Source organism: Schistocerca americana, chromosome 4 (genome assembly GCF_021461395.2).
Source record: "Schistocerca americana isolate TAMUIC-IGC-003095 chromosome 4, iqSchAmer2.1, whole genome shotgun sequence".
Lineage (NCBI taxonomy): Eukaryota > Metazoa > Arthropoda > Insecta > Orthoptera > Acrididae > Schistocerca > Schistocerca americana.
This window is the reverse complement of record NC_060122.1, coordinates 620622207-620635233: the sequence shown is the minus strand read 5'-3', so window position 1 is coordinate 620635233 and position 13027 is coordinate 620622207. Positions and strand designations below refer to the sequence as shown.

General features: G+C 38.8%; 1 protein-coding gene across 4 annotated transcripts in view; it reads right to left on the bottom strand.

The window, feature by feature from the left end:
- LOC124614023 (endoribonuclease Dicer-like) overlaps positions 1-13027 on the bottom strand; it is a 444738-nt gene that overhangs the window by 348030 nt on the left and 83681 nt on the right. For all 4 annotated transcript variants that reach the window (XM_047142837.1, XM_047142840.1, XM_047142839.1 and 1 more), the window contains exons 4-5: positions 4137-4262; positions 2601-2776 (exon numbers count right to left, since the gene is read on the bottom strand). In XM_047142837.1, coding sequence (XP_046998793.1) covers positions 2601-2776; positions 4137-4262 — 302 coding nt within the window. The remainder of the gene's footprint in view (positions 1-2600; positions 2777-4136; positions 4263-13027) is intronic.

The following is a 13027-nucleotide window of genomic DNA, read 5'->3' as shown; positions in this document are numbered from 1 at the left end:
ACACCAACAATCTGAAAACAGCTTTTGCATCCCGCAACTACCCTCCCTACCTGGTACAGAAGCAAATAACCAGAGCCACTTCCTCATCCCCTCAAGCCCAGAACCTCCCACAGAAGAACCACAAAAGTGCCCCACTTGTGACAGGATACTTTCCGGGACTGGATCAGACTCTGATTGTGGCTCTCCAGCAGGGATACGACTTCCTCAAATTTTTCCTTGAAATGAGATCCATCCTTCATGAAATCCTCCCCACTCCACCAAGAGTGTCTTTCTGCCGTCCACCTAAGCTTCGTAACCTCTTAGTTCATCCCTATGAAATCCCCAAACCACCTTCCCTACCCTCTGGCTCCTATCCTTGTAACCGCCCCCAGTGTAAAATCTGTCCCATGCACCCTCCCACCACCACCTACTCCAATCCTGTAGCCAGGAAGGTGTACACGATCAGAGGCAGAGCCATGTGTAAAAGCACCCACGTGATTTACCAACTGACCTGCCTACACTGTGAAGCTTTCTATGTGGGAATGACCAGCAACAAACTGTCCATTCGCATGAATGGACACAGGCAGACAGTGTTTGTTGGTAATGAGGGTCACCCTGTGGCTAAACATGCCTTGGTGCACGGCCAGCACATCTTGGCACAGTGTTACACCATCCGGGTTATCTGGATAATTCCCACTAACACCAACCTGTCAGAACTCCGGAGATGGGAGCTTGCCCTTCAGTATATCCTCTCTTCTCGTTATCCGCCAGGTCTGACCATCCGCTAATTTTAAGTTGCCGCCGCTCATACCTCACCTGTCTTTCAACAACATCTTTGCCTCTGTACTTCTGCCTCGACTGACATCTCTGCCGAAACTCTTTGCCTTTACAAATGTCTGCTTGTGTCTGTGTATGTGCAGTTGGATATGGGTGTGTGTGCGCGAGTGTTTACCTGTCCTTTTTTCCCCCTAAGGTAAGTCTTTCCACTACCGGGATTGGAATGACTCCTTACCCTCTCCCTTAAAACCCACATCCTTTCTTCTTTCCCTCTCCTTCCCTCTTTCCTGAAGAAGCAACCGTTTGTTGCGAAAGCTTGAATTTTGTGTGTATGTTTGTGTGTCTATCGACCTGCTAGCGCATATATATATATATAGAGTGGAAAAAAGGACAGGTATACACTCGCACACACACACATATCCATCCGCACATACACAGACACATGTCTGCTGTATTTTACATAGAGTGCGCTTATTGCAATGTGGTGCCATCTCGTGTTGTCTTTTTGTAGTGTTGACCCATGATGTGTTACTTCATGATAGAAAACTGCCAAGGACAGTACTTATACTTATTGCATGTATCAGTTAGAAAAATGGATGTTACGACTTTGAATTTTAATTTCAGACATCTGTATATGTTGTAATTGATGTAACTATGTTTTATTGTCAATGTTTCGTTTGTTAAAGCAGTTGTTAATTATGCCCTGTCTCTTGTATTTGTTTTAGCACCGATTATGACTGATATCCGTCGAAATCGATTTGCAACAAGATAAATAAATTATGTTTCCGTGACTGGTTGCTACATTCTTTATAATTTTATATCCCATGGTCGCTGCACAGAAAGGGACCCTTATGGAGTCCAACATCCATAGGTTCATGACGTATACTGTGGTTCCTCCTACGGCCTTTTGGAGCAACATCTAAATCAAATTTATATCCGCCACCTTAGTCAGTCGCTGTTTAGCTATCCAACACTTGCAGAGCCTCAGGTCACATGGCAGCTCATGCAACTGCCCTCGAGCCTCATCCTGCTCTGGCCTTTCACAGCAATGCCGTGGACATTGATCCACCACCCTTTCTGGCAGTGGTCACACCAGATCATGCACTACTTCTGTTGCTTCTCTCCCAGCAGTTACTGCTGCGGACTGGTGGGTGGTCGGGTGAGGGCATTTTAGAACCACCTGACATCACTATGGAAAGCAAGTACCTGTCGCAGTGTTAGTGATGTGCCACCACCAATATGGCATTTGTAACTAGGTGCACCCTCTGATGAGGTTACACCTAAGACAGCACAGGACCACTGTGAGCCTCGACTTTGGTTGAACTGCTTACTTAAAGCTAGCTTGTATGACTCTAGGGAGCATTCTGTAACAATTTGTTGAATAAACTATATTGAGTATCTGTTTGTTCTGAGTACAGATCTCCTTTAAAAATAACAGTGCATAGCAGGGGCTGGATAGGGAAGAACTAAAAGTCAGCAAAGTGTTTAAGAACAGAAACTACTATTCTATCTCACAAATTAAATGTTTATAATTTTTTCTATTAAAATTTATTCTGTCTGTCTTCAAGGCAAACTCTGAAAAAGAAAAAATACAATTCTGTACTCAATATATTTTCAACTAATATCATGAAATGAGTATTATCAAATATAAATACCCATCATCTTGGACACAGCAAATAATAATGACCCATCACCAACCAATGTATATTTTTACAAACTGCCTGATCACCAATATCATCTTTACTTATCTCCACCTCTATCATGCGGAACAATGACCTTGATATAGCAATGTTCTGTTAATCTTGCAATAAAGGATAGTATTTGCATTAGTCAAAACTTCGTACCTCCTTACTTCTGGTAACAGTGATTCTTCAGCAGTTGATATCTTGCACTTAAACGTATCTTCCAGGTCCTTCAAACACTTGACAACTCTTGAAACTTTACAGTCACCATTTATTAAACTGCCTGAAAGCCCAAGCAATCTAGGATTTATGTGCAACTTCAATATGTTTTCTGCTGCCTGGAACAATAAATTTAAAATAAAGCTATATAAAAATAAATGCTACAGAGGCAATGCTACATTAAATCCCGGCAATGGTGAGGAGAAAAAAGCTTTATTACAACTCTATCCATGTATCAGTTTTTGGGTAAGAGAATAAACAAAAACCATGCGCAAATCACATTGTAAACGTAGGAGGAGAGAACTTGAAGATATGTCACACTGCTGGTGCTGAAGCTACAAATATCTTCCTGGAGTACTTTATGCAACAATCAGAAATATGCAATACTGGTGTAACGCTTGTAAAGCCATTTTGTGATAAAGCATACTGCTGTCATGTACGATTATTGCAACAACTAAAAATTTGGGACATGTTTCACAGTGAGTAATACTACTGTATATGTGAACACTAAATGACTTAAGTTTTCTATGAAAATGAATGTATATTTGGATTTAATGATGTACAACCCCTGTGGGTTTACACTAAATTTAAAACACACTCAATAATTCAGCACTTCCAGTAATCTGGCCCCCATATGTGCAAGGATTGGCCAGATTAGCATGAATATACTGTACTGATATGCATGTGTAAGAATCCCTAGGTTTTCCTTTCCATGTTTTCTGACACAGTCTGTATAAAACTAATTGTGCTGACTAACATTCCCATAATATTTCTTCGATTTTTGGGGAAGTTCCTCTGAAAAAAAATGTTGTGATCATTGCAGAAGCTTATATGCATTGCTTCAAGCATTATCCTTCTAATTAACAATTTGTTGCAATTAACATCTGCCTATCAGTAGTTCTGAGCTCTGCTCTACCAGGTGTGCAGTAGGTGCTACTTCTTAAGCAGCTTTATGAACCTCTTCACAAATTGTCGTAAAGAGTACTAGATAAGGTAAATTTGTAACTTACTCAGGAATGCATGTGAACTTCCAGTTTTTCCCACATTGCCTTCATAGATAACTTCAATTTTTTTTTTTTTTTTTTTTTTTTTTTTTTTTTTTTTTTTTTTTTTTTTAATGGGAATAATGACATTTATTTGACCCTACATAAGAATGCAAGAGCTTCATGCAGTAGATTTTTGTATGATATGTTCCAATGTAGACATTCAAACAATGAAAGGAGTAAAGGTAACGAATCATCATAAAATTGAGAGCTTATCAATAATTTCACTCTTGCTTATGCAAGTGTCAACCGCTCAACAATTCAACTACACAATGGTTTGTATTCCAGGCAGTACTTTCCAGTGTACTGTTAAGTGTTGCACTATATATTAATGTTTATTCACAGAAATTTTCACTGCAAGGCTACATTATCAATAACAGTATTGTCACATCATTGTAAACTTAATCATCTTTGAAAGGTTTTCATTTCAACATACCTGCTTCATAGGGTGGTTGCCTGTGGCAGCATGGCATTCATCAAAGACAACAACACATATTCTGTTAACATCTAGAATGTTATGGACTATAATGTTGCATAAGATCTGTGCCGTCATAACAAGCACCTGAAAAACATAGATATATAGTTGAAGTAGACTGATTGGCTAGTAAGCATATAATTAATTTTAAGAGCTATACTTCTAACCTAACTGAGCACCACCCACTGCTATACTGACTAGTCCTCATTGAGTTGGACTGTGATAAGTGTTTCCTCAACTTCCCAACGATGATTGTTATACACACCCTACAAATAGACAACATACTTCTCTGAAGTTCTATGACTTCATGATTAGAAGTTTAGTGTCAGACTACATATATGAAGATCCAGTGTTCAGTCCTCATTCTGTGACAGGACTACTTCTTTTCAATTGTCCTTCCTTTTGTCCCTGCCATTAATTTATTAATGTAAAAAGTGCCAAGTTGCAGTGTGGTTCAGAGTCCATGTTAAACTGTAGGTCCTCCTTTAAATCTCGAGCAGACATACCATTTTTCATAACACAAGTGGGGGCACTGCACACTTTGTACACATGCAAAGAATAGCCGTCTTTGTTACCAATGTAAATACTTATGAGCAAAATTACAGTTTAATAGTAGTTTAATTAAACAAGATTAAAATAAATTAACATTATGGTTTAATTAGACAATGATAAAATAAACTAATGTTATATGAGCTAAATAACTGTTTAATTAAACAATGATAAAATAAACCTTTCACTGTACCACTCTGTTCTGCATGGGTCAAACAAACACTGCTGTAAATGGTAGGTGAGTACGAGTGAACAGCATTTGGCTGTTGAGATCACGTTTGCATTTGTTTTCTCAGACATCACTGGTTATTGGTTTTTCAGTGAACCATGAAACTTAAGTTCACATGATCTCTACTTCGGCACTCACCTCAGTGTGAAAATAGTTGAAAGCATTCACTTTCAGTATGCTGATCCAATTTTGTTGTTGAACATTTCAGGAGTATGTAAATGTTTCTAATAATAGAACATAGATATTATAGGTGCCTGAGGGAGTCAAGAAATCCACTGCAGAAAATGCTGAACAAAATTAAATGCATTTGATAGGAAATTCCTGAAGCGCTCAAACATCCAACTGGGAGCTCTGAGAAAAATGATGAAATTCATTAGCATTAATTGTTCCATCAGGTGGGTCCATGATAGTAAAGATATATTTATGCAGCCATTCTTGTGGCTTATAGATGTATTCGTGTTGTTATAGAAGCTTTTAATGTAATAGCCAAATAGATAAGAAAACACTGTTCTCTTGATCATGCTACCTGCCGTACAACAAACTATAAGTGTGTAGCAGATTTTATCAAGTGGCTTGCATGACATATGCCTATTATTACCGTACATTAATCATACTTTATAGACATTATCTTCCTTAGAAGGACTTTAATAAAATCCTAGAGTGCTTCGCATATGGCACTGCAGACATACGGGAACATCTTAATTTTAGCAGCTATTGAAACACAGAAGAAATACCTATATAACTATCTCCAGTTGTTAAAAAATGTAAATGTAAACACTGCTTTGCTTCAGGCAACAACTGCTCCATCACTAAGTAGTGTTACTTTTGAAATTAACTCCTCAGTTCTTGTGATGATCCAACAAAACTTCTCTACATGATTAAGGAAGGCTGTAGATGCAATTCAATAAGAAGTGTGCATCCATCATGCTTGCACAAAAATTCATAAACTTTAAATTTTTCAATGTCTATACTGCTTCACTTGTGTCACCAACAGCACACACATCATACCAAATAATACTCTCTCTCATGCCAAGTGTTCTACAGAATGAGAGCTACGTGCTGATAACTTGTGCATCAAAATCACAATAACATAGCATTTGTAGGGTTGGTGTGCTTTGATGCTCATTCTCTCATGTTTTCTTCCATTCCCTCCCATATAAATGTCCATACAGTTAAAAGCAAATGGTAATTAATACCCGTGAATAGTTCTTGAATGTTTATTCACTTTTTCCTCCTCCCTCACACTTTTAATGGTGTTGCCCTCAACATAGGCAAAGCATGAGCAGATATGCATATGGAGTCTTTTATAATATTTCACAATAGCTAACTCTTTTCCTTGTTTTTATACTAGTGTCCAGCCAGTCACCTTAATCTGAAATGAAGTTCTCAATGCTTTGCTTTTATTGGTAGACTTATAATGTAAAATTATTTTGCATCATAACCATAAAAATTTGAAAGGAAAAGCTTGAAATGTGTTAAGCTTACTAATACAGTGAGGCACTTGTTTGGAAGCTAACAAGCTTTAAGCTCAGGGCCACAAACACCAACCACACAATCTACATCACAGTGCCAACATGATTTGTGAACCAAAAGTAGTGAAAGAACTTCTCATTGTATGCTATATGGGGGCAGGGAGGGTGGGGGGTCGGGGGGAGGAACTAACATTTTTATGTTCCCAACAGTGGGACCATATACTGGTTTCTGATTTAAATTCAAGCTTTCCTCAATGTCTCATGACCATGAACACCAGTGACTATTCTCCAATACTCTTACAAGCGGAGCACATCACATGCTGCAGGATGCTAATGCACAATCAAACCCTGACTAGACATTTTTGTTTAACAGTACTCATTGTGCAGTCTGACAACATAAATTCATAGTATACTGTGAATAAACCCAAGTTTCATCCAGTAAAAACCACTGGTTGGTATCATTCTGGTGCTATGTTTTTATTATTATTATTTCTTTCCTTTCTCAGACGTTATGTCTGGTTAAAAACTGAAAGTGATGTGGACCTTGATCAAGTGTGACTTCCTTTTAACTGTACGGTATATGTTACATTGCATTTAGGAACTTTCGGGTAATTGAACATGTATCAATAATTACAGATTTCTGCAGTTGTATACACACATTTGGATGTAGCTGTATTGCATTGATGTACTGGTAGATATTGTGTGGTTTGACTCCTGTAGTTGATAGTGTAATTGGTGTAATGTCAACTTTATCCTGATGCCACATGTCTTTGACTTCCTCAGCCAGTTGGACGTATTTTTCAATTTTTTCTCCTGTTTTCTTCTGTATATTTGTTGTATTGGGTATGGATATTTTGATTAGTTGTGTTAATTTCTTCTTTTTAATGGTGAGTATGATGTCAGGTTTGTTATGTGGTGTTGTTTTATCTGTTATAATGGTTCTGTTCCAGTATAATTTGTATTCATCATTCTCCAGTACATTTTGTGGTGCTTACTTGTATGTGGGAACGTGTTGTTTTATTAGTTTATGTTGTATGGCAAGATGTTGATGTATTATTTTTGGTACATTGTCATGTCTTCTGGTGTATTCTGTATTTGCTAGTATTGTACATCCGCTTGTGATGTGATCTACTGTTTCTATTTGTTGTTTGCAAAGTCTGCATTTATCTGTTGTGGTATTGGGATCTTTAATAATATGCTTGCTGTAATATCTGGTGTTTATTGTTTGATCCTGTATTGCAATCATGAATCCTTCAGTCTCACTGTGTATATTGCCTTTTCTTAGCCATGTGTTGGATGCGTCTTGATCGATGTGTGGCTGCGTTATATGATACGGGTGCTTGCCATGTAGTGTTTTCTTTTTCCAATTTACTTTCTTCGTATCTGTTGACGTTATGTGATCTAAAGGGTTGTAGAAGTGGTTATGAAATTGCAATGGTGTAGCTGATATACTTATATGAGTGATTGCTTTGTGTATTTTGCTAGTTTCTGCTCGATCTATAAAGAATTTTCTTAAATTGTCTACCAGTCTATAATGTAGGTTTTTTATGTCGATAAATCCCCTTCCTCCTTTTCCTTTCTGCTTAATGTGAATCTTTCTGTTGCTGAATGTATGTGATGTATTCTATATTTGTGGCACTGTGATCGTGTAAGTGTATTGAGTGCTTCTAGGTCTGTGTTACTCCATTTCACTACTCCAAATGAGTAGGTCAATATTGGTATAGCACAAGTATTTACAGCTTTTGTCTTGTTTCTTGCTGTCAATTCTGTTTTCAGTATTTTTGTTAGTCTTTGTCTCTATTTTTCTTTTAGTTCTTCTTTAATATTTGTATTATCTATTCCTATTTTTTGTCTGTATCCTAGATACTTATAGGCAGCTGTTTTTTCCATCGCTTCTATGCAGTCGCTGTGGTTATCCAATATGTAATCTTCTTGTTTAGTGTGTTTTCCCTTGACTATGCTATTTTTCTTGCATTTGTCTGTTCCAAAAGCCATATTTATATCATTGCTGAATACTTCTGTTATCTTTAGTAATTGGTTGAGTTGTTGATTTGTTGCTGCCAATAGTTTTAGATCATCCATGTATAGCAAATGTGTGATTTTGTGTTGGTATGTTCCAGTAATATTATATCCATAATTTGTATTATTTAGCATGTTGGATAATGGGTTCAGAGCAAGACAGAACCAGAAAGGACTTAATGAGTCTCCTTGGTATATTCCATGCTTAATCTGTATTGGCTGTGATGTGATATTATTTGAATTTGTTTGGATATTAAGTGTGGTTTTCCAATTTTTCATTACTACGTTTAGGAACTGTATCAATTTAGGATCTACTTTGTATATTTCCAATATTCGTAGTAACCATGAGTGGGGTAGTTCCATAAAAACACGGGAGAACTGCCGGATATCAGTAACTTCCTGCCACGATATTTCGGCGCAGAGTCTTCTGGCCATCTTCAAGTGAATGCCACTGTAGTAGTACTGGCGAGTAAGGGCTGAGCTCCGCTATTTAAAGCCTTCTGAGGTGACATCGCGCATGCGCTGCTCAGCGTGCACGTTCATAACGGCTCCGTGCGCTGTGCCTCGCGCCCTCCACTGCGAAAGCCTGGCGTATCGGTGTCAGGTCGATTTCTATCTCTATGCAGATAACTACGTCGACTACAAAGTTTCTCTATAACAGGATTCCAAGCAGAGTTCAGCTGATAACCGCTATCTGATATTCGGCAGTTCTGCCGTGTTTTTATGGAACAATCAGTATGCCAGGAAAGCTTCAAACAACACATGAGTGGGGTACACTATCAAACCTTTTTGGTAATCTATGTATGCATAGCGTAGCGACCTTTGTTTAGTTTTAGATTGATGTGTCACCTCTGCATCTGTTATCAGTTGCTCTTTACAGCCTCGTGCTCCTTTGCAGCAGCCTTTTTGTTCTTCATTTATAATTTTGTTCTGTGTTGTATGTGTCATTAATTTCTGTGCAATGGCTGAAGTTAATATTTTGTATATTGTTGGTAGGCATGTTATGGGGCGATATTTTGTTGGGTTTGCTGTGTCTGCTTGATCTTTACGTTTCAGATAAGTTATTCCTTGTGTAAGTGTATCAGGGACTGTGTATGGGTCTGCAATGTAACTGTTAAATAAATTAGTTAGATGTGAATGTGTTGAGATGAACTTCTTTAGCCAGAAATTTGCCATTTTATCTTTTCCAGGGGCTTTCCTATTGTGCGTAGAATTAATTGCTCGGGTGACTTCATGTTGCAAAATTATCACTTCAGGCATTTGTGGTACCATCTTGTATGTGTATGTTTCTGCTTGTATCCACCGTGCATGTCTGTTATGTTGTACCAGGTTTGACCATATGTTGCTCCAGAAGTGTTCCACGTCTGTTGTGCTTGGTGGATTGCCTATTTTAATATGTGTGTTATCTATTGTCTGGTAAAATTTTTCTTTTGGTTTGTGTTGAATGTTTGGTTTTGTTTCCTTCTATTTTCACTTTTTTTGTATCTTCTAAGTCGTTTGGCCAACGCTTGCAATTTCTGCTTCTTTTCATCTAATTGCTCTATCGCTTCTTGTTGTGAAATTTTAACTAACCTTTTTTTGTTTTTTGTTTGATGTTTCATTTCTTATAAATTGTGTTAGCTGTCCGATGTCTTTTCTCAGTTTTTCTATTCTGATCTGTAGCCTGTGTTGACATGCTGGTTTTGTGGGTTTCTTCTGTGTGTTGTTTGGTTCTGATCTCTGCCTAGTGTGTATATTTAGTGCAGTGAGTGCTCCTATATAAACCAGTAGTTGTTATTGTTATTTCGACTTGTGGGTTATTTGGTGGTCTATGAAAGAATGGCCTAATGTCTGTATTTGTGTCTTTGTATTCAATATATGTCAGCTGAAATTTTTCTTCTATATCTAACATGTGTGTCACTTCATGTTCTATTTGTGCTTGTTCTGGTGGCCGTCTTAAGATTTCGTTTTCCTCTGATTGCTTAATTGATGCGTGTTGTTCTTTGTTTGTTTGCTCTGTGGTTTTTGAGTCCATTACTGTATTTTCTTCTTCTTCTGATTGCACGTTACTTTGTTCCAGTATTTGTTGTACTTGTTGTCTGATGTTTTCGAATTCAGACTGGGGTATCCCGTTATTTTTTATTATTACACGGGTCTGATCAGCTAGTCGTTGTTCTGTTAAAAATTTTAATTCTGGGTATCTGGTAATAAATGTTGTGTATACTTGTGATCTATATCCAGTTGTGTTGGTTCCTAAGTTTTTTGCTTGGTACTAACAGAACATGAAGTGTCGGTTAACTTCATCTGACCATCTCATCCTCTGTCTCTGTTTTCCTTCTAGAGCGGTTGCAGGAAGCATATCCTGCAAAACACCTCTATTCGGATTTAAATCATTTTCCATGTGGCTAGCAGTGTCGTTACCACTGTGGATGGGCATAGGGTTCAAGCGTCGTCCCCGACCCTGACAGCGCTTGTCCGAGGCTTCATTAGTTCTGTCCTGAACCAACTAATCACACTAAAAGGGGGGTTAGCCCTATTAGTGGTTTGTTCTTTTCGTCGCCTTTTACGACTGGCAGAACATACCGGAGGCCTAGTCTTTTCCCTGGCCTCCACGGGTTATTATTACTATTATTATTATTATTATTATTATTATTTTAATGAAAAGTTTTAAAATTGTGTATTCTCAGTCACACAAATAATGAATTAACTGTTTATTCTGGGACCTTCCAACACCATATTCCATGGACTGAACAATTTTCCTCTGCTTCCTCATTTTAATTCATACTTTAATTCCCCTTCGCTTATCATCGTGTCCCTCCTACTATAATTTGCACACAATCATTGTAATCAAATTTCACATTTTAAACTGCTTTTGGTTGGAATGTCATTGTAAATAATCTCACAACCACTTAGTTCTGATTAAGGCTGGAAGTTCCAGTTTCAAAACATTGTAAAAGAAGAACAATTGCTCAGAATGAAATCAATTTTGAACAGAATATTATCAAAAAGGTGGAAAGATTACAAGGGGGAGAGAATGGGTGGGGCGGGTTGACAAATATTTTCCCACTAGATAGCACTGTAAGTGTCCTAATGTAAATGGGTTCAGCTACAAATGACACATGTATGCAATACGATGTCTAAGATGTGAGCTGCACTTTAAATCAACATACTGCACAATGTTATGAATATAATAGAGGGAAACATTCCACGTGGGAATAATATAAATAAAAACAAAGATGCTGTAACTTACCAAACGAAAGTGTTGGTTTGTTGATAGAGACAATAAAAAACACACAAACACACACACACACACACACACACACACACACACACAAATTTCAAGCTTTCGCGACCCAAGTTTGCTCCATCAGGAAAGAGGGAAGGAGAGAGAAAGATGAAAGGATGTGGGTTTTAAGGGAGAGGGTAAGGAGTCATTCTAATCCCGGGAGCGGCAAGACTTACCTTAGGGGGAAAAAAGGACAGGTATACACTCGCACACACACACACACATAGCCATCCACACATATACAGACACAGGCAGACATATGTAAAGGCAAAGAGCTTGGGCAGAGATGTCAGTCGAGGCGAAAGCACAGAGGCAAAGATGTTGTTGAATGATAGGTGAGGTACGAGCAGCGGCAACTTGAAATTAGTGGAGGCTGAGGCCTAGTGGGTAACGGGAAGAGAGAATATATTGCAGGGCAACTTCCCATCTCCAGAGTTCTGATAGGTTGGTGTCAGTGGGAAGTATCCACATAACCCGGACGGTGTAACACTGTCCCAAGATGTGCTGGCCGTGCCCCAAGGCATGTTTAGCCACAGGGTGATCCTCATTACCAACAAACACTGTCTGCCTGTGTCCGTTTAAGCGAATGGACAGTTTGTTGCTCCGCACGTCCAGGGCCTCGCTGCGGTGGAGCACTTCCTGTCACACCGATCACCTGCTACCCTACATAAAATCTCTTTCCTCATTACCTTAGCTAGCATCATCCTAACCCACAACTTCTTCACTTTTAAAGGCCAGACATATCAACAACTAAAGGGAGCAGCCATGTGTACCAGGATGGCCCCCTCGTACGCCAACCTATTTATGGGTCGCTTAGAGGAAGCCTTCTTGGTTACCCAAGCCTGCCAACCCAAAGTTTGGTACAGATTTATAGATGACATCTTCATGATCTGGACTCACAGTGTAGAAGAACTCCAGAATTTCCTCTCCAACCTCAACTCCTTTGGTTCCATCAGATTCACCTGGTCCTACTCTAAATCCCATGCCACTTTCCTCGACGTTGACCTCCATCTGTCCAATGGCCAGCTTCACACATCCATCCACATCAAACCCACCAACAAGCAACAGTACCTCCACATTTTCACAGCTACCACCCATTCTATATCAAACGGTTGCTTCCCTACAGCTTAGGTCTTTGTGGCAAACGAATCTGCTCCATTCCTGAATCCCTGAACCATTACACCAATAACCTGAAAACAGTTTTCGCACCCCACAACTACCCTCCTGACCTGGTACAGAAACAAATAGCTAGAGCCACTTCCTCATCCCCTCAAACCCAGAACCTCCCACAGAAGAACCCCAAAAGTGCCCCACTTAT